This window comes from Pectinophora gossypiella, chromosome 16, assembly GCF_024362695.1.
Source record: "Pectinophora gossypiella chromosome 16, ilPecGoss1.1, whole genome shotgun sequence".
Lineage (NCBI taxonomy): Eukaryota > Metazoa > Arthropoda > Insecta > Lepidoptera > Gelechiidae > Pectinophora > Pectinophora gossypiella.
Window position 1 is genome coordinate 2563372 of NC_065419.1, and position 23688 is coordinate 2587059.

At 38.9% G+C, this 23688-nt stretch overlaps 1 protein-coding gene across 1 annotated transcript in view; it reads right to left on the bottom strand.

The window, feature by feature from the left end:
• Positions 1 to 232: 232 nt before the first annotated feature.
• LOC126373985 (ski oncogene) overlaps positions 233 to 23688 on the bottom strand; it is a 96776-nt gene continuing 73320 nt past the window's right edge. Inside the window, exon 2 of the mRNA XM_050020416.1 lies at positions 233 to 7311. Coding sequence (XP_049876373.1) covers positions 6808 to 7311 — 504 coding nt within the window. The 3' untranslated portion in view covers positions 233 to 6807. The remainder of the gene's footprint in view (positions 7312 to 23688) is intronic.

Here is a 23688-nt window from a genome sequence, read left to right on the forward strand (position 1 = left end):
TGTGTTAGACCAGTGGTTTCCAAACAGTTTTTAAACGTCCCCCAGCTACCGTTAGATTAATCCTTATTCTATGCCGTTAGTCCCACTTTTATCATTTTAGATTCAATTAACATTTAATTTTTATCATTTTAGATTCAAGTTAGAATGTAAGAATTGTCGTGTTTTATTTTTTTGGATCGTTTTCGTCAATAACATGGACAAAAGGAATAATATAAAGAAAAACAATTGAATGTGAATGAGTGTAGATGTTATATTTCATTTTTACAATATGTATTCTATAAATAATACCTAGCATAACTAGCTAGGTTACAAATTAAACAGAAATCATATTTACTGTAATAAAGATTTTTAAGAACACAGTCACAATTGCACATCTACTGCCATTGGAATCGCGCAACAATATTTTAAAATTGGCACAAAACAAGACAGCATTCTATTCAAACAATTCATATCCAAATGCTAGCTAAGAGTGCATAGATTAAAATTCTTTTTTTTTACATTTTTCATCGCCATCATAACTTCTTCCCGTGCTGGCAGTAAATGTCATTAAAAAATATAAAATTCGACATTGAAAAAAATTTGTTGAACGTGATTCATCGAAAATGTGCTCATGATTTTAATCATTTTAATCTATGCTGCTTTCATTGTTTTTTTAAACAAAGTCAGGCAGCGATTTTACGCCATACAGCTTTTTTTCAAGTATGGTCATGACTGTAAATCAGTCAATCATATTAATTAAGTAGGTAAGTAACTAGTTATTATAAAAAAACCACCGTGCAATCCTGTAGTAACTCGTAAGTCACAGCCATTTTTCGGAATGATTTATGATCGTTGTTGAAAAACCATTATTCTTGTTAAATAGATAGTTAGACTTTTCATTAAGTATTTTGAATCACTGACACATTTTCGACGATTCACAAGAAACAGATTGCGACTTTCACATCAAAAATGTTTGTTGATTTTAATTAAACGTTCATACATTGAGATCACAGGAGTACAGTGTTTATACCCTGGCAAATCACCAATCACGCGGCAAACCTCGTCTCATTAGATATTCTTTTGTCAATTAACATAAAATTCTTATATTATATTAATGCAATAAAAGTTGTAGAGCGCTAGAAGAAACTCAATCGTTATAAATTAAAACTAGCTCTATTCAGAAAAAAGATATCTTTCAATTTACATGTTCTTGAAAATTGGATTCTGTATTTGATATTGCATTAAATGTTTATTCAAAACTTTCAAATAATTATCGAATAATTCAGTAGGTACTTATAAACAATTATGTCAAGTAATGTTATGTCAAATAATTTAAGGGGTAGAGCTGTCATAATTAAATTTAAATAAATTAGAAACTAAATTGTGGTCCAATTTTTAAGAACGTGTATTGCCGTTGTTTCTGGGTAAATAACCAGGGGGTTACAAAGGCCACATCGAAGCAATTCATCCAAGAAAACAATATAACAATTTGACATTTGCGCATATAAAAGTTCGCTATGCACACAAATGTTTGTGCATAGCGAACAAAAAAGCAATATAGCTATTTGTAGCTATATTGTTTTTTTGGACGAATTGCTTCGATATGGCCTTTTTAACCCCCCTGAGTTCATAATCTTTTCTTCCTTGAACGACAATTCATATATATTTTTATATTTTAGACAAAAGAAATAGAGACATAGTTTCACTGCGCCTAATGCTACTATTTTAGGGTTTAGGACAGCCTAACGTGTGCTTACCACACCCGCCTTGAACAAAATTAATATTTACATTACCTTACTCTCACTGTCTTTCAAATTAATTAAAATATAAAAGGAAACAATACAACCTGCAGAGTGTGTCTAAAGTGTAAAGATTTCAGAAAACAAATATTTATTTATTTGAGTTTTAAAAAGGTAAAGTGGCTACGGCGAAGATTGTATATGTTTTTTTTTAATTTTGAATAACTGGCCATTTTTGTCAAAAATATTTAGAAATTGCCATTCTTTCCATTCTTTAATGGCTTAACACAGTTTTTATAACAGTAGTCGCCAGTTGATGTTTAATATTTTTAAAAGAGATTGTATAATCAAATTAAATGATTACCTATTTAATTGATGTGTCAATTAGTTTGAAATAGACTTATTTGAAAGTTCTTAAAGTTTGTTTGATATAAGCTAGGACATGATCTTTTACACGCGTTTTTAGCACCATTAATATTGTTATACAAGACAAGACAGTGAGAGTATGCTTTTTGAAACTTTTCCATCGATACATTAATTATTATTACAACCTACGCTAAGAATTAAAGCGTTATTTTAATGTAAGTCGTAGAAAATGGCTTAGCCATCTTTTTTCTTTTGAATCCGAACCAAAATTGTACGCAGGTATTCTAAACTTTCAAATTATAATAATAAAATAAACAATATTAGTAGAACCGAATAGTTGCCAATAAATAAATATTACAAAATATATCATACAATTAAATACTAAGTTAGCCAAGCCAAAATATCATAGCACCAAAATTACATTCCCAACAACAGTACAGATAGAAAAGTTTCATCTAATGCCTTACAAATTAAAATGACATACAGTCTGTTCCTAGTTTACGCTATTTTAATGTTTAAAACAATAAGTTATTCTTATTACACTCGCTTAAAGTACCTATTTGAATAATATATTAATAAGTAAATGGTAATTTATTTTCTCAAAATGTCTCTGACTAGAGATATAACCTATCCTAGAACTGAAAACTTAGCTTAAAACAACTAACTACAACATAGCACTCTTTGAAAGGAAAAATCTTTAAAAGAAATACATATTTTACATTTCTCTACAAATTTGAGCTTTGCCAAAGTTTATAACAGTCACTTTTAACAGTGAAATCTCATTCCACGGTTGACGATACACAATTATATTGCGCTCACTTGGCCGACGCTTGGCCGGGTAATGTGCACCTCACTACAGTTACTTGCATGACAATAATCAAAATACATATAGAAATGACACTCACGCGCCGAAAAACTTAAACACTACGATTCTGTAGGCCAGTGGTTCCCAAATAGTAGTACGGTTATCCCTAGGGTAAGAGAATTTGCTTAAGTTCCGTGTATCCGGAATTACAAACCCACACTAGTTTTTTAGGCTTTTGATAATTCAGCTAAAAGGCGCGCGAGTTTGAACTTTTTTAAACTTAGATTGGTACACAGGAAAACTAATTGGGAACCATTATTGTAGGCTAATATTAATCATAATGCGTTCGACAGCGAGTTTCGCTTTTATACGTATATTTATTATCTATATGCTATGGTTTGCAGTCTTGTTATCACACAAGAAGAGTAACATTGCTGTTTATCATTCTACTTAAAAATTTGCGACATTTTGGCGACACAGACATCATTTACGATAAAAACAGGCTACAAATGCGATTAAAAACTCTTTTAAATCGTCAACAGTTGTGCTGCTGTGTATTTTACCGGAAATTTCTTTATATATCTAGGTATATTAACTCATTACTGAAACATAACACCGGATACAAGTATCAATAAGAAGCGAATGACAAACAATATTGTTACTCGGACCAGAATTCTTGTCATCATACTTTTAAAGCTGTAACTTCAACGACAGATGAGTGCTGAGTCTAGTTGAACTTAACCTTAAGTATATTTAACGTATCACTTCGACAAATAGACGTACTATGTTTATTTACATTAGTTTTAGACGAGACGAATGACGCGAGTTTCTATCAATAAACGCAATAAACGTCTCAAGTTTGTCTACTGGTCGAAGCTCGTGGTTTTCATCAGCTCGTGGCTGACAGACTCCGCGTGTTGGTAGAGATATAGGATAATTATATCAAAATGTCGCCTACGGTGTCATGGCATTGAAAGCATGATGACTAAACAAAGAGGTCTCATACAAACAACACGAATCGAGCGCATCGAATCGCAATAAACGCTCTACAGTTGGGATATAAAATAAATATTGCCCAGTGGCAATGAATATGCACTAAAAATGCACTGTTACTGGCGATAGTAATGGCGGCACTTAACTGAACATTACATCTGGGTAGGTGTTCTGTGGTCTTATAGCCTACGGTCAGTGGTTCTCAATATGGAAGTTTGTGGGTCCCCGTAGATCGTAAACGAAATGAAAAATAAAAAAGTAATGCGAATAAAAATATGATTGTCATTTTCTTCAAGAGTCTCAGATTGTAATAGAATTAAATGACAAGTTACCTACTATAAAACTATACAAAATTGTGTACCGATTCCGCGACTATAGCGTTGTCTCATATCAATGAGGACTGTCCAGGCTACGATCCCCAAAAAAAAACTTAGATAGCGCGGTACAGATAAAAGTTGAATACCATGTTTGAATCGTTCCCCGGCCACTCGCGTCAGACAAACTTGTCCAAAAGCTAATAAGTATAAAACAGAACATATACCCAGAAACAATCAAGATTATAGCACAACCATTCCTGATTGTTGACGTAATACGCTTGACAGCAAAACACCTATCACATAAGATAGCAAAAATAGAAAAAAAAAATGCTCAAAATGTCACCCCGTGACAACTCTGTCCAACATGTTTGTGATGAAAAAATTGTGTCCAATGTCCGACTAATTTCGAATAACACGCTTAAACAACTTTAAGTTTACAACCAATCGTAAAGGCTTACTTTATATCAACATTTTATAAATATTAACTTTTAAAAGACGACAGGAAAATGAACAAATATTAAGTTCAGGCAGTGACAATTTCACTTTTTTTTTAATTTAAATTATTGCTCCAAAGTACAGACTCAAAATCAATTATGTAAAATCTAAAAAGCCTTGCGAATTCTCCGTACACAGGTCGAGTAGGGTGAAATTCCACCGGAACGGAGCAGAGCGGAGACCAGCGAAGTTGTGCAAGAATCCACCTATCACCACGTGGAAGACAACGGGAGAGTCTTCTGTCTCATACGTTAAGACTGGTTGTTCCGCTACGCTTCAGTTTAAACTGACTCTTATGAGTTTCCACCAGAGCGAAGACGTGCAGAAATCGACCAATCACCACGAGGGTGACAGCAACAGAGAGCGTCTGTATCTTCTGTCTCACACGCGATTGGTTGCTCCGCTCCGCTTCAATTTCAACTCATTCTTAAAGATCGTTCTATTACTATAAAGTGAATCGATCATCCTAGCTTCTACGCATGCCAATCGAATTCTTATTCAATTCTGTAAGAGCGAATCGTAGAAACTAGAACCAAAAGACGATCTTTCACTTCGACCCTGCCCGAAGCAAGGCATAAACCGAAAAGCTTACATAACATTTCTTATTTTAGCCAAATATTTTATTTACAATGAGGTAGAATTTGGGATATATCCCTTATTAATATTTTTGCCGGCCTGCACAACAGTATCGGTAGACAGGCGATAGACACAACAAAATATATAAGTATTAAAATGTATGGAAGTATGAATTTCATTTGTTTGTAAGAAGACATACATAACATAGCATTCCGCCTCTCTCTTCATGATGATGACGTAGACGAATAAACTCTTAATTTATAGGTCGTTTGATGTACAATACAACCTTTGAAACAGGTATCGGATCTCTGTTTGAGAACGCAATTGTGATATTTATAACTATTTGGTATGGTTGAGGTTTTTATACAGAGTTATTTGTCATAGAGAAATAAAATCTGTAATGTTAAACTATGAATACTATGATAAAGCTCACCAATACTTGAAAAGTGTACTTTTATGATGACTATGGAGTTTCCTGGCGGTCCCCGTGATGGCGACTCCGAAGGTCGCCACGGACTACGTATGTGAGAGAGCTCCAGGTATGCTCAAAAGTGACAGCTAACATTTCAAGGTTACCCCAGCTGACGTAATCCCACCCTGTGTTGCCATTTTGTAAAAAATAAATTACCCATGACCAATGTTTTTATATTTACTTTGCAAGGAGATTTTGAACTTTTAGTAAAAGATTTACTTGCAGTGTTAATGATTTTGATATATGTGACAAGTAATAGTAATTAAATACATTAGTCAATAATTCAATTATTTTTTAATAATAAAATTTACGTCCTTGGAATGTTGGAGATATCAATTTAATGGTTACACAGTGGTAACACTTACATCATCGAAGGGCTAGCAATGGCGGCTTGTCATAGGATTGAGCATACCTGGTCTTCTTATAACATGACAGAGCTCACAAGTCGGCGCCGCCATACCGTGGACGTTAAAACTGACGTAGCAATTTCTATGTAAGTAGAGGTGAGGAAGTGATTAACCTAAATAAAACATTGTCCTTGCTTATCTGTACGTACCTATTGCAAAAAAAAAATACTTAAAAATAACCCTGTATAAATTATGCTTATGGTTGTATGTTTATAACTATTTCACTATATTAAAAATGTGAGTATTCTGTTAATTATTGAAAAAGCACAGACTGAGGTTACATGATAAGGTCACAGAGGTACCTTTAGAATGGCACACGTCGAAGAGACTACAAGAAAAATCGTATAAAACAACTAATTTCATAAAACTGTACTTGATATGATTATGTTATGTACATGTATTTATTTGTATCTGCTAGTGTATCTGCGGTAAAATCGATATTTGGGAGTAACCTGGGTGCCACAGCACACCTAACACGGCCCACCCCTTTGTACAAGAGTATAAATAGAGTTCTCAATACGCTTCAATATCCCAAAGAGTGAAAAATTAAAACTTGATATTTACAGGACTCTCGGCACCTCACAGTTTTGTACTTTGGACACGCAATGTCACTGAGCGTCCACATTCACTGCCGCAGCCGGGTGATCACCGATGTAGGTCAACACGGCGGGTCGGGCTCTTGCTTCGGCGGAGGAGTGGTCATCAGGTCTGGTTTCTCAAGCGCTCGTTCCCTGCGCGCTATCTCCGCTTCCCTCTCTTCGAGTCTCGCCTCCCTCCGCGCCAGTTCCGCTTCCCTCGCGTCCAGTCTTCTGGAGCGTTCCTCTAGCTTCGCTTCCGCATCCAAGAGTCTTTCTGCCAACTCTGTGTGCGGAGGGGGGGAGGTTGAAGACGTGACGTCGTCGACTGGCGGAGTGATTGGCTTCAACGCAACGTTGGGTTGGAAGTCTCGCTCGAACCTGGTGCAGTCTGCGACGCGGACGACCCTCTCAGGGTGTTGGAGTACCGGCTCCCGTTTGCCCCAGGGTCTGAAGGCGGATAATGCCCGGTAGTGGGTCAGGTGGGCGTAAGGGTCCAGGTACAGGGCGTAGCCGTAGTCCTCGCCTCGTATCTTCTTCGGGGGCGACTCTGGGGGCTCAGGCTTGCACACCACCGTCTCGACCACCTGGAATTGATAAAAGAAATATTGAGTAACGTACTTGAAATAAAAGAAATGCAATGAATAATATTATCGGGGCGTCTCTTGGGAGAATTTCAGAGAACCTTCCTGCCATATCTGATTATCAAATAATATTAGTTCAGCAGTATACCTAACGGCCTCTATGGTCCAGTGATTGAGCGTTGGGTTCAAGATTCGGAGGTGCCGGGTTTTAATCCCGAATCTCGATGACATTATAACAAAAATATTTAGGACATTGAGCCCAATTGTCGATAACGAACGTCAACAAGAGGAGCAAGACAAGTGTGTCAGGATCGAACCAAATGGAATTCCATAGTTTCTGCTTACCCCGATCCGGTATAGTTATACCGAACGTATCATTAGTGCCTAACTGTTGATCCTTAAAACAAATAAGTCTGGAACAAAAAAGTCATAAACATTGGTACAGACAAACAGCCTCTTGAGCCTTTGTCTAGCCTGGTAGGTACAGAGTAGTTACGTAAAACGAGACAGCGTGACGTCAGCAAAGGTCACCGGTATCGATCCCTAGCGGGTGGGGCAGGGGAGGTGCATCGGCCATGATGCTCTCAGCAACGGTAGGTATGTTACGAGTATTATATGATTTTTGTTTTTATAGCATTCACCCGCGGGAAACTCACAAAGAAAAAATAAAAAAAAAATCTCTGCATGGACGGTCACGAGCATTAATATGTATACACTTTGGTACCATGTCACATTAACTGTTTTGACAAATTAAACTGTAAGTCTCACTAAATGTCAAATATGTTAGTGCGACAGAGTCCTAAAGTGGGTACATTATATTGCTCACGACTGGACAGGCGGAAGACCGGTGGTGTAATGGTTAAGAAGCTCGTCCCGGCTTGACAAGAGCAGCGGGTTCAATGCCCGTCCGAGTCATTTTTTCCGATTTAAAATTTTCTCTTTGTAATGTTATATTTATGATCACAAATTTTATAAGTAATATGTCGCATTATGCTTTTATTTGGGAGCAAATTAAAAACATCGAACACGTTCAGGGAGTCTAAAACGGCCACATCAAAGCAATTCATCTAAAAAGCAATATTGCTATTTTGCACGTGTAAGTGCGTGTCCATAAATAGCAATCGTTTGAGGTTTACGCGGTTATTATCATAATTACACGGTATGAACTCAGTATTATGTGTTTTAATAAATAGCAATATTGCTTTTTTATACGTGAATTGCTTCAATGTGGCCCAAATGTGGATTTAAGGTCGTAAAAACTGATAGAGGGATTGTGTCTTATTTGATTGACCATTATAATGTAAAGGACATTGCAGGCTTGATTCACCTGATCGTCCAAAATTCTATATAAAATTCGAAACTATTTAAGTGAAAGCATGCGTTTGACTCTGTGTGAATCCTTAGTCTTGTCCAAGTTAAACTACTGCGATGTTGTAATAGGTCCATGTTTACTAGCTTCCTCGAAACGCGCTATTCAACGTGTCCAAAACGCATGCATAAGATTTTGCTACAGGGTCCCTTCCCGCAGTCACATTACTCCTTGGCTGAATGAGAAGGGTATACTGAACATGCAATCTAGGCGACATCTGCATTACGCGGGGTTGACTCTGTCTGTAATTAAGGGTGAAAAACCATTTTATCTTATAAACAAACTTAATTGGAAACAGTTCGCCTTTAACTCCAGAAGAGGAAATCAGTTCGTTCTCAGTACACCTTATCACAGCTCAAGGGCATTTGAGGGCAGCTTCCGTCATCAGGCAACAAAATGTTGGAACGACTTACCTCCGCCACTTAGAAAACCAACCATTGGCGTTCAAGCTTTTAAAAGACAATTTAAACAGATTTTGCTTGACAAACAAATGTTGCTCTGACGGCGGCACAAAGGTAGGTACTTTTTGAGAATATATCGAGGGTTGAAAGGCAAAAGGGTTTAAGCGACATTTTGGACGAAATTGACTTATATATATATTCGGAATCAGCGTTTTTTTCCGCGTCGACTGATCTTGGTTTCAGATCAATCGAAGCTACTTTTTGGCGCTTCAACCAATTAGCACTTTGGGTACATTTTTAAAAACCCGTGTTTTAACCGACAAAAAAATGCACAAAATTCTGGGCGGGTGGCATATCAGTCGTATTCCGGGATATGAGTCGGTCACATAAGCTGTTATGTCTTTTCATTTTCATGATTCGAAGTCTGTTAAAGCGTTTTCCCTGACAGTGTTTTGTTATAGATAAGTCGGTTAAATCATTTGTCCTTAGACGAAACCAAAATAGATTTGGCGCTTAAATCTTTTTGCTTTAATCCAGATTTTATAAATATTGTCGCTTCAACCGTTTTGCCTTCGACAGTTTAAAAGTAAAATTGGCACTTGAACTGTTTTGACTTTACCGAAAATATTCATAGAATTTGACTTCAGCTATTTATGCTACATTTTTTTAAAATTTTTTGTCGTATAAAACAACTATCATTTTCTTTTGAAAGGACTTAAAACGTTTTTCCAAAACAAAAAAGAAATAATGTTAACATTTCAGTCATCGCAATTTTGTATGAAACCTTGTGCCCGCATCACTTCAACATATCAAAATAAGTATGGGCAGGTCCTGGTTGGGCGGTTGACACAGCTAAAAATTACGATTGGGAAGACCGGGAGTGTGCGTGTCATCATGTCACCCAAGCCATATCCGTTGATGGTGACTTCTATTTGTGTCTATCCCAAGTCGTTGTTGTGGTAGACTTTGACGTGGCTAGCGGAACCGAACTTCGAATTGAAGATCTGGTCACATGGCATACAATCAAGCTGGCCAGCCGAGTTTACCGTGTAATTGTAGGAAGGTTTCCGTTGAGTTTTCCGTATTTGGCGTCTTGGACTAAGATTTTCGAGGACTATATCACGCGCTATTCCAGGTTCAGACCCAATGAAAGCCACATGGTTGCGCTTGAGTACATCTTTGTACCGCAGGTATTGTCCACCTTGTTTACAGTTCCTTCTAGACACCTCGAAATAGAAAATCGACCATCGTAGGTGATGTTTTATGATGAGAGCTTCTATTCCGAATATGCCAGAACGACGTAATACTTCTGTTATTGGAAAACCATCTTGCCGCTTTATGCGAAGGATGGACCTTAGACATTTAAAGTGTTACGTATCAAGTACGCCGCTGAGACTTTGTACACTAATATTTTAAGTTTTCCAAAGGCTGCCACCGCACCTGTTATCCGGGCTGGCAACTCCGATGACTTTGGAGTCATTTCATATTTGAGAACCCAAATATTTTAATTTTGAAACTTCCTCCAGCTCAGCGCCCTTTAAAGCAACATTGGAAGAAGCTACATCCCCGGAGCATCCTCTGGATGGTTATTTTAAAAGGGTTTTACACAAAACTATAAATATTCTGGTGTGTGACTTAATTGAATCGGCCATTCCTCGGCAAGTTTGGTTAACTGACGCATAGATGTGAGACGTGAGAGATCAAAAATGATCTTATTCATTTTAGCCTTAATTTCAATTAAGCTATAAATAACAATTCCACAGAGATTCCCACTTATGCGTGACACACAAGCGATATATAAAGAAAATAGACTAGGAACCATGGCTCCATGTGTTATGACATAGCCTTGTTTCGCGCCGTAGGTAACGACGAATAGCTCTGAAAAGTTACTTCTAAATCAAACTGTCGTCATCATGTCGTCATGATATTGTCGTATCAGGATAAGTCATAACTTTTCAGGACAATCTGTTTTCTTTAGAGCAATCCACAAGCCGCGTGAAGCCTCACGCAGCACATAACAAAGGCCGATGTTGTTCAAGCCTTTTGGCCTGAATCTGTTTAATAACAAAACCGTACCCCCATATCTCTGTCCGGACAAAATCATCATTGGGTTTCCGGAAGTACCTTTTCTGCATCACGGGATAGAATAACGTTAAGGCTAAAATTTAATATCGATCGCAATCGACTCGCAAAGAGGAAGAAGGCTAAAATCATTCCAGCAGCTGACTCCCATATCTTCAGGATGAGTTTGTATAACCAGTTATTAATGTGTAGGCATATTATACAGTTCAGATGGTATTTTTGATGTGTTGGTATTCCTCATCCTTCTTAGCGCGGTAAGAAGTTCTTCAAAGGTCGGGGGTGCCGCTAGATCTTAAGCGAAACCCCCGACCTTGTTGTAACAAACTCGACCGATATGTTGTAACAAACAAGTCACTGGTATTACTATTGGGATTTAAGACATCGTTAAAATGTGTCCAAAGCGCTGCTAATAAGTCTTTCAGATCAGTGAGGCGTTGGGTCTTTTCCTTGTTGTAGATTGAAACTCTCTTCAAAGTTTGTGGCTGAAAACAGTCTTGAAGCTGTCGAAAATCTACCGGAACTGGATTGATAGGAATCAGCATAGAGCTGAATTTCACAAGCTTATTCCACCTGGCATTTGTTTTTGAGACATGGTGACAGAAAAGCCCGCCTGTAGTTCCCCACGAGCTGATTTTCACGTTAGAACCATCGCACCAATCTTAGTTTTGCGGTCTGGTTTACCAACCAATAACTTCGGTAGAGGAGAGCACAGCTATAAAAATGCTCGGCAAAGGAACACCATCTATTTATTATCATCTATATTATCTCATCGACAGATGTGTCTGCTGCGATGTCCGACGTATCTCGGCTTTAAAAGCATGATCGAGTTCTGTTATTGTTTGTCAACTTCGGCGGTATCTTATGGCCAGCTCGAAGTGGAGGTCTTAGGCGCAAATGAAACAGAAATTTTGATCAAACAAGTCGCTGATCTATCCACCCCTGGCCGCCTCTTAATATGAGAGCAATCAGTACTTCACTGCAGTCTGTCCTAGTACCGTGTACCATCTAGTAGGAGCCAGTGCTTGGAACTTGCATCCAGCCACGTGGTATTAAATTTTTCAGTAAATCGGAAACAGGTTGTGATAGTGAGATTAAACTCAGCACAGAGTATAAGCATATTAAGACTTTTTCAAAGCTATTTGTTTCTTTTATTGCCCGCATTCAGTTGGTGACAGTCATCTGTCATCCGCCATCATACGCGGTTTACCATATACTTAAAAAGTCGAATTAAGCATGTGTAACAATCTTTATGGTTATATTCTAGATCCTGTTTCGTAATGAAATCGATTTACTCATTATATCCGCCGTGATTTTTCCTAATATTGTAAGGTACAAATATATGTAAATGCCTTGCCCGACTAAAATCTCTCCCAGGAAAAACGGCTTAAGGACCGGCTTTATTTCCGATCTTACTAATATTTGGATTTCATACAATTGAAATTAGTAGCGGGTGGTCACTTCAGATATTTTCCTTCCCTGTCATATAACCTTTTATGGAGGTTAAGCTGATTTGCCTCTAGTCTTCTTTTTTTAAGAAGTCGTTTAACTCATTTAGCTTTAGTCAAACTAATAAGTGAGAGGTCTCTTAAAGCATTTTGCTTTTAGCCAATATTTGGCTCTAGTGGATATCAACCGTTTTTCCTTCAACTGTAATTTAGTTCAATTGAGGCATTTTGTATTAAGCGACTTCTAAAATCTATAACTGATGTGTTTTTCGAACCAAATAAATACAGAATTATGCAACGTTTAATTTAAAAAAATTCTTAGCATTTTGAACACTTTTGATTCAGTAGATTTTTTTATATGAATTTTTTTCGAAAAAATAAAACTTTAAATGGCTCTCCTGTAAAGTTCACAAAATGTCGCTTAAACCCATTTGCCTTTCAACCCTCGATATATATTTTTTTTTTATTATTATTATTATTATTTTTTCTACTTTACAGTTTTCCTATACGTTTATGACCTTATTTTATTCGTTGAAACTAACAATTTTTAACTTACTTATCAATTATAATTTAATATTGAAAGTGTATTACACTCACATAACTTTGTATTTTTATTTTACACAATACATGTACTACTTTTACTATTATGCGCACAATCTTTGCTTGGGATTTGAATGACGAGAAGGGGGCGGCAGAATAACAGCGCTTGCTCCATACTGTATGAAGCAAGCACATCGCTGAGTCGTACCCCTTTTTCCTGACTGCACACAACTTTTATATGTATCTTTGTTTGTAATTTTTATTTTTATTGTAAGATCTTACTGTTTTTTTTCTTCTTCTTTGTTTTTTGCTTGATTTTTGTGTGTGCAGTTTTGCAAAATAAACATTTCTCTCTCTCTCTCTCTCAAAAATAAAGATGATTCCGTCCTTCAGAGGGCACGCATTAACTGTTGGTCCCGGCTATTAGCTGTAAAACAGCTCCACCAACCCGCATCGGAGCAGCGTGGTGGAGTATCCTCCATACCCCCTCAGGTTGATTTGGGGCTGGCTTGTGCCCAGCAGTGGGACGTATATAGGCTGTTTAATAACTACTGATCACACACCTAAACTCACACCCGTACCTAGTCTCCAACAGGTTAGGCAGAACAAACAAATAGAAGACCACTTGCAGCCACTTTATGTTAAATTCATCACCAGCCCATCGTCCATACTATTATAATTGTTCATCAAGGACAATATCTCTGTCGGTTTTAACGACACGCCCGGGAAGGCAGTTGAACATGTAGAAGAAACAAAAGAACAAAGAATGCCTTCCAGAAATGCAACAGACATATCTACCTACATCCCCTAAGCCTCCCCGAGACATTTTACCTCCTCATTCATTCTAGCTAGTCTATTTATACTTTTAATGGGTGCAACCAGATCTGCAGAGTTACGTAATGCAGGTAGGGGTGCAGACGGCGCGCGTCATCGCCCCCTGAGCTCCTGGGGGGCGGTGGGAGGTCGTAAGGGGGGCGCAAAGCTTGTTATATAGGTAATATAGTATGTATAGCTAGCTATAGGCGTGGCGGGTCTGTTAAATTCGATCGCAGTTTTTTTTTAAACGAAATGTTCTCTTTGTGTTCGTTGAGTTTTTGTTTCTTTTTCTGTGACTAATTAAAAGACACAGTTTCAAACCACAAACGTACATTGACCAAATTCCAAATTCAATTGGAGATGTCCTTAGAAAAGGTTCAGTACTCTGGACCGGCGTGCGTGTATGAAACGATTGACGAATGTGGAGGAATGAAAAGTGTGTCAGGATCGAAGCAAATGGAATTCCATAGTCTCTGCTTACCCCGGTGGGGAATAGGCGTGAGTTTATGTATGTAGTCCACCACATTTGACAGGGCTATACATATAAAATGCGGGATAAGCAACGTGGGAAATCTGTTTTTGTTTTCGCCCTTATTAGTATATTGTCGCTCGCCTATAGTGAAAATCACATAAGTAACACAAAGAAAATATGTATAATTTACAGCATTTCGTGACTAAATTACCGCTTCTTTCTTGGTTTGGAGTAAACCGGCCCAGTCTCATGAAACAATTTAGGTGAGTAAACTCATCATCATCAATTTGAGAGCCACGCTCTTGTCGGTGTAGCATTTTCTATTCCGGTCTATCAAAGGTCAATTCCTTGACTTCCCTATAAGACACGACGTTCACCTTCTCTTTAATCTGTTCCATGTAAGCTCTTTTTGGTCTTCCCCTTCCTCTCTTTCCTTCTATGATGTTTTTAATAAATTCGTCGTGTCTTATTAGGTGTCCAATCATCTTGCCTTTTCTGTCCTCAATAATTCAATTAATTAATTAATTTATTTTAGGTGAGTAAACTACAAAAGTGTAAACTCGCCTACAAGCCGCCTACAAGGCGACTTTGCCACCCAACCCGTTATAGCGAGCCGCTTCTTAGTTTGCAACCTTTTGACGCGAGATGTCTACTAAATTCTCACGGGTCTCACAGTCCCTCCGTCTCCGTAAGACGGTGCGTACGAGACTGTACCCGAGCGTCGCCCCCCACGCTATATAGGTCGCAGGGGGGGCGGTCGAGACGACCCCCAGACGTGTCGGCCCGTCGGCCAGACGGCGCTAACGTGTATTGACTTTCCCGGCGCTACGTAGAACATAGCGACGATAGACTGCGAAAACAAGGTTTGTAAGCGACAATGGGAGATCTGCTTTTCCTACTCTGTCTTTTTATTGTAGTAGCATAGAATAAGGAATAATACTACGTAGTAACGGCCTCCGTGGACCAGTGGTTGAGCGTTAGGCTCACGATCACGAGGTCCCGGGCTCGAATCCCGGTGGGGACACATCACAAAAACTACTTTGTGATCCCTAGTTGGTTAGGACATTACAGGCTGATCACCTGATTGTCCGAAAGTAAGATGATCCGTCCTTCGGAAGGCACGTTAAGCCGTTGGTCCCTGTTACTACTTACTGATGTAAGTAAGTAGTCGTTACATGAGACATGTCAGGGGCCTTTGGCGGCTCAATAGTAACCCTGACACCAGGGTTGATAGAAGAAGAAGGAGAACGCATGACTGACACCGTAGTATCACAGGTTTGAATCCCGGCTCAAAACCACTGAAATCGAATTTATGACTCTGAATTCACGTTTGGATCATAGATTATTGACATCACGTGGTTTTCAGCATTTGTGTCCAGTTAATGGCAATAAGATTCCTGTTACATGGGACTGAAACAGAATCCCGAAGTTAACTTTTTTTTGTTAATACATAAAATACGTAACATAAACAGACTATATACGTCCCACTGCTGGGCACAGGCCTCCCCTCTATCAACCGGAATGGTTATGGAGCATACTCCACCACGCTGCTCCAATGCGGGTCAGTGGAGGTGTTTTTACGGCTAATAGCCGGGACCAACCGCTTAACGTGCCCTCCGAAGCACGGAATCATCTTACTTTTTCGGACAATCAGGTGATTCAAGCCTGAAAAGTCCTGACCAAACAAAGGACAGTCCACAAAGTGATATCGACAATGTTCCCATCGGGATTCGAATACGGACCTCCAGATCGTGAGCCTAACGCTCTAACCACCAGACCACGGAGGCTGTTCTCTATCCACTAGACCACGGAGTGTGGGTGTGTGGGGTTTGCTGGTGTTTTTGTTAATAGACATAAACAAAACTAAAAGAAGTAACAACAAGAATTCTACAAAAAAAATTAGCGTGTACATTACCATCGCCCATTACCGCGAGCTGGAATAATATATGACAGGGTGACCACGCCTCTAATAATGGATAATGTTCCTTTATGTTATCATGCATTTCAGTCTTATTTTTATTTTTTATCATATGGTAGAGTCGTGGTAGGCCAGTTGGTAGATCGCTTGACTCTGAATTTGAGGTCGCAGGTGCGAAGCATAGGCCTAAACTTATTGCCATCTATCTATATTGTTTTTGAGGAACGTAGCCTGGAAAATCCCTCATTATAATTTACACGCGCTGTGTTTACAGCGCATACCTCAATGTAATATTGTATCTATCTAAATATATATAAAAGGAGAAACTGTCTCACTGACTGACATATCAACGCACAGCCTAATCGGCTAAACGTAGGCACTTGAAATTTGTAAGGGACGTAGCTTAGGTACCGTAGAGGTGCACTAAGAAAGGAATTCCCGAAATTCCTACGGGAACGGGAATTAGCGGGAAAATCCTTTTGTATGAAAAATCTAAACCGCTTAAGTTAGACGCTTGAAATTTGGCATGCATAACTTAGTAAACTTAAGGCTTAGTTGCAACAGGATATTGCAACATTCCCACGGGAACGGGAGTTAGCGGGAAAAAAACATTTGTATGAAAAAATCTAAACCGCGTAAGAAAGATGTTTACAATCTAGCATGCATGCATACCTTAGTAAATATTAAGTTTAGTTATGGCTGTATTTAAAAAAATGGGAATTAGCGGGAAAAGAAAGTTGTATGAAAAAATCTAAACTGCAACTCATTTAAAAATAATAAAATTAATCATATTTTAACCTTTCTCCCACACACACAAAGATCTCTCTTTTATAACACGCCACGCGGACGAAGTCGCGGGCTAAAGCTAGTATATGTATACATATACATATACGGCCGCTGATTTCCTTCACACCCCACTGGCCGACTGATGATATATTACACGATAATTGTACACAGTGCTCTGCGGTGAAGAAAAGTATCGTGAAGAAACCCACATTCCCAAAACCCACATTCCTGAACGTGGCTCTTAAATTAATGATGAAGTATGCTGTAATATGGAACTTATGTTGTGGGGAAAAACTTTAATTGCGATCTAACGTAAAAACATTAGCGCGCTCACAGCGTATATGATCATCTCCCTAGCGTTATCCCGGTTTTCTCAGGGTCCGCTTACCTAACCTGAAGATTTGACAGGTCCGGTTTTTTACAGAAGCGACGACGGTTTTTTACGAGCGAAGAAATCAGAGAACGCATTTCTCGGGATTGTCGGTTTCCTCGCGATGTTTTCCTTCACATTTAAGATCCAAACATGAATTCGAAAAACATTGGTTTAGCCCTGTACTGGGATTCGAACACCCGACCTCAAAGTCAGTGTCCAAGCGTTCTTCCAACTGGACTATGACGGCTACTATCTGTCATAAGATATTTTCTTTTTAATTAATGTGCCTAGAAAAGGTCACATCATCACACTACCCACTGCGTACTCGCAATAAGGTCGAGAATCGATATGCATATAACAGAATATAGTATATACAAAAACAAGACTACAAATACAATTGTTCAAAGTGGCCGACTCCACCCGAAGGAAATTAATCTTTCAGTAAAATCATTATTAGTTGCCATGGAAACGAGCAAAATTCTAGTTCGCAACTGTATGTAAAAATATCTATTACGCAAGCTGCCGACGCATCCGCCCTAGGGGTGGAAGAGGGGGAAAGGAGTGAGGACAGGCGAGAGGGGGTGAAAGGGGGTGTCTACCCGCTTTTCACCCCACCCCGCAACTGCCAAGGTCAACCTTCAGTTTACATTTTCACTCCACTTGAATTTCAACTCTAACATCCATGTTTGAAGTCTGTTTTGAAGGCGAGGGAATTTCGGTTTGTTGTGTTTGGAATTTTATCGGAATTTCGACTCTTTGCTGGTTTATTTTGATATCGGTTTCGGTTGATAGGTCCCGCCTACGCGGTTGAGTGGTCTGGTAATCAATGACTACGACGCGACGCATCAATTATTATGTGGAATCGACTACATTTCCGCATACATGAAAAAACACAAAAGTTTAATCGTTAGGAATTTGCAAATACCTTTGCTGTACCTCAGATAAGATAAATGTAATACTTATTTCATGGTTCACTGTTTACGGCTTTCAGTCTCTCGCTCGGGCTCGGTTAAAAAACTGAAGTGATACTGTTCCGGACACGTTTGTCGGATGACTTTGGAGCGTCAAACACGAGTCGTTACCCACTGGACACCTCAAGAAGGGCATAGAAGTCGAGGTAGACTGCGTAAAAGGTGGTATGACGACCTCAATGCTTATCGGAGAGATTCGCCGGAGATCGCGCAAAGTTGAGAGAAGTGGAAAAATCAAGGGGAGGCCTTTGCCCAGCAGTGGGATCGAATAGGCTATAGAGAAAAAAGTTTAAAAGGGGGCCTAAAAGTTTTAAAGGGGGTTTTGTAATAACCGTTTTGCGAACATTCTTTATAGTAGCAAATATATGATTAAAAAATAATTACTTCGTACCACACTACTTGAAATACTAAAATAAATACACTAAATTTTAATAATGATTACTCTGCTCAACACTTAAACGGTCATCTTCTTTCACATTACTTTAACTAAAGCGAATCTGTAACATTTATTCGCATAAGAGCAGATTCGCATGATATATCCTCAAAAAAAAGGACCTCACATATTCCTTACCCAGGGATATGGGTGAAGACCTCAACGGATGCAGAGGCGGAGATGGGAGCCATCGGTACGGCAATGCAGGACGGAAGGGGCAACTGCAACCTAGAACCTGATAGAGGGCAGCAGTAACTAGTACTACTCAGAGGCGAAGGACAGGAGTCCTAGTACGGCTTTTAAGAGGGAATTATTTACCCTATTTTACCCTAACACTGAATTCGGCTTTATGAGTTTTAATTTATGTTTGGATCATAGTTGATTGATGTCACGTGGTTTCAGGTTTCCCATAGGTACGGTCACGAGTAGGTATTAATATGTATACACTTTGAAACCATGTCACATTAACTTTTTTGACAAATTAAACCGTAAGTCTCATTAAATGTCAAATATGACAGTGTGACAGGGTTCTAAAGTGCGTACATGATATTGCTCATTACTGTACATGGAAATGAAACATACTTAGCTGGCGGGCCGGACGTATATACTATACACCTTTGCCTACCACCTCGCTTATGCATATCTTTTTGTTTTAAATATAAGACGTGGCTGTATGGGCATTGTTCTCTTTGCCTTGGGGAAAACCGAAAAAAAAAATGTCTGTGGCAAATGGGCAAGTCGCGCGAAGCCAAAACTTAAGAAAAATAAAATTCCATGTTATGTAGCGTCGATGGAACCCTTAGACCTGATATAGCTACTATGAGGTATGCGATGACTGATTCCAACGAGCCCAAGCACCAGTCATCAACAGTTCTCAGAACTGGGGGGCGATGTGGGACTGTAATGATGTCCCGGAACACAACAGCCTGGATGACTTCGTGGAATAAAGTTTTTGTTACATCCGCGATTACCTATGATGTCTGTTGTGGGAATTATATGTGAATTATTTTTATGTTTTTTTTTAAAGACGAATAAATTACTAACCCACCGCCTTTGCCTTCACCGCTAAATGCGGTGCTTTTTATTTTTTTTAACATCAAAAGAAACTTAATTAAAAATATACAGTATGCCAAAAGGCATAAACTTTTTATATCCATTTCGCAAAATTTAACTAAAGGTGAGCGTGGAGTGGTGTGGCTGTATTAAAAAAGAATATAGGTACATTAAAATTAAAAAAAAATAGATCAAAAAATTAAAAAAAATATAATAGCGTGCTTCTTGTCAAATTGCTGCACTTATATGAATATACAACATGAGAATAATTAGGTACATAAAAATATAAAAAATCCTAGTAAATGCAATATTATATCACGCGGGAGAAAGTACCCAAAAAATTCTCCATTCGTGTATAATAATAATAATAAATAAGGTTCAAACTACCCCTTGGTTGTAAACTCAGGTTTTTTTTCTGTGTGATTTTCAGGCAAGGTGAACAACAAACTTTGTTCGTTCGAAAATAGTACATTTTTAAAATACATACGCAATGACTAATCGCCCTATCTGCCGCGACCTTTCTGTCAAATCAAACCATAAAGTATAAACAACTATGCGGGCTCCAATTAGAAAACATTTGGGTTTCCATCTTCCGGAGACGATAATTACATAAAGACCATCTACACATAAGCGGCGAACGGGAATGGGATTAATTAATTAGCTACTATTTTTGACATGACATTTGAAAGATTTGTCTCCGATGGTATTAACTTGGCCGGACAAATGGGGAGCTCTAAATATCACCCGGAAAGGGACTTTGTAGATAGATAAAATACTTTATTGAGCACAATGGACACAAAATACAGATATAAGGACAGCATATACAGAAAAGCACAACAGGCGGCCTTATTGCAGGTACGACACCAGCGGATTTCTGTGTGAACTCTCTTGTTATCGTGTAGGTAGTGAGGTGGAATACCAGCCTCATGAACCCTGATGTCAGGGTTATGATTGAGCCGCCAAAGACCCCTGACATGGCTCATGTAACGATTACTCACTTACACCAGGGAAAAAAGATAAGGAAATAAGATCAGAGTACAAGAAAGAACAATTTAAGAAAGAAAAGCAGCCAGTGCCTTTACTATTAAAGAGTTTTTACAGCGGGAACTTTCCCAGTTTGGGACATTCCCGAGAACGGCACATCTGCTCGGAAAGTCTTCCGTCCCGGTCTCGCCTATATGTGCACTGAGCATTAATGTTGGTTCGTGGCCAATGGATAACAGATGGAAATGTCATAAATATACAGAATACAGATGAAATATTACCGTCATGAAGCTAAATTATGTGAAGTAGGTCCGAGCTGAATAGAGTTGTGACAATAGAGTATTACACCGGGTCAAAGATTAATTATAAAAAGCTAATTTAGAAATAGAAGTCGGTACAAAGCACAGCTAAACTAAGCTGATATAAGGGGGGTTAAAATGGCCACATCGAAGCAATTCATCTAAGAAAGCAATATTGCAATTTGACATTTGCGCATATAAAAGTAAGTGCGCAATGCAAACAAATGTCAAATAGCAATATTGCTTTCTTAGATGAATTGCTTCGATGTGGCCATTTTAACCCCCAAGTACGTGGTCGTTACATGACCTTTGGCGGCTCGATAGTAACCCTGACACCAGGGTTGCTGAGGTTGGTAATCCACCTCACAACCCACACGATATAAGAAAAATAGAAGCCAGTCTAAGCTGAACAAAAATCAATCTTATTTTATTTTACTTATTTTTGAATTTGAATTACGAATGAAATCACAATCAGTACGATTTGGCCGGTTTTATTGATGACGTCACTAGAATAGTATTTGCATACAAATTCAATACGTTTCTTTTTATTTTGACGTTTCGTAAATGTATTTCCTTGGGTCCAAAATAGCCTATTAGATTTGTTGAAATTGGTATTAAGAAAATTCGATAAATATAACTGGAAAAATTAATGTGGGACTTTCCAGGCTTCGTTCATCAAAAGCAATACAGATGGCGTTGACGTGATAATCATTACTTGGGTACAAAATTATTCCAAAATACAATGTAATGGCAGAATTTGGACCACATTTTGTAGAGGATTATGTTGCTACCTATATTGCTTCTCTTTATTTTGATCAGAATAATAATGGGTGTAAGATGTAATTGTGCCTGGATGTAATAATAAGTGTCATCATTTATACCCACAAAAACAAAGATAAAAGAATATTATGTCTGTTATCCATGAAATTAGAAAGTTAATCGAAGTAAAATCTGTACAGCGCCATCTTTATTGTTTTTGAGGAACGTAGCTTTGAAAGTCCCTCATTGTATATGTATTTCCGTGCGGGTAGTTTATTTTTGTTTTGGTTTTCCTCGAAGTGTAAGGCAAAGGGAACTATGCCCATACATCCATGTCTTATGTATTTTTTTCTTGATGATGAGCCGTGCGGTTCGATTTCGTAATCAATAACTTTTTAAATTTTTCAGGATTTCCGTCAGGAAAGACTTGTCGAATTGGGAAACCTAAAAACGAACCTTCGAGTTACCGCCCCATAAGTCTCCTCAATTCCATGGGGAAGGTTTATGAGCGGCTCATATTTGCTAGATTACGGGACTACGCCGAATCCAATAGTCTTATTCCACCAGAGCAGTTTGGTTTTAGAACCAAACACTCCTGCGTTCAACAAGTGCACCGTATTGTTGAACATATCTCTAGTAGATTAAACTTAAAAAAAAAACCTGTCGCTACGGGAGCGCTCTTCTTCGATGTGGCGAAAGCGTTCGACAAAGTCTGGCACAACGGCTTGATCTACAAGCTTTATTCACTGGGAGTGCCAGACCGTCTCGTGCACATCATACGAGACTTCCTCTCAAATCGAACCTTTCGCTACCGCGTGGAAGGGACGCTCTCGTCACCGCACCCTATACATGCCGGAGTCCCACAAGGCTCCGTTCTCTCCCCTTTACTATTTTCATTGTATACTAGTGACATTCCCAAATCCCCTAATACCGAATTAGCTTTATTTGCGGATGATACAGCCATCTATTCTTCGTGCCGTGGTCGAGTTATGATGACCGGAATCCTCCAACGCGCGGCCAATGCCTTGGGCAAGTGGTTTCGCAAATGGAGAATCGAGGTAAACCCGGAGAAAAGTGCAGCGGTGTACTTTTCAAAGGGCTATTATAACACGCCACGGTCACGCCGTCAACTTAAAATCATTAAGATGTTTGGCAAGCCGATCCCTTGGGAGGAGCAAGTCAAATATCTCGGCGTAGTCTTAGATAGACGTCTTACTTTCAAGGCCCATATCAAACGTGTGCGCGATCGCGCCGCGTTTGTAATGGGCCGTCTTCATTGTCTCCTTAACAAGCGAAGTAAATTGTCCCTTAGGAATAAGGTGAAAATCTACACGACTTGCATCCGTCCGATCATGACCTATGCAGGGGTAGTTTTCGCTCATGCGAGTCCCTCTCAAATCCACCGTCTACAGGTAATACAAAATCGTTTCATGCGGAAAGCCACGGGAGCTCCGTGGTTCCTTCGCAATGAAAATCTGCACATTGACCTAGGTCTGCCAACCATTGCCCAATGGCTCAAATTAGCTTCCAAACGTTTTTTCGATTCTGCTCCGCACCACCCGAATCCCCTGGTAGTTGCGGCTTCCGATTACATCCCGCTTAGGGACGGTACTGAAAAGTATCGGCGTCCGAAGGACGTAATATACGATCCCGACGACCCGATTACCCTAGCCATAGAG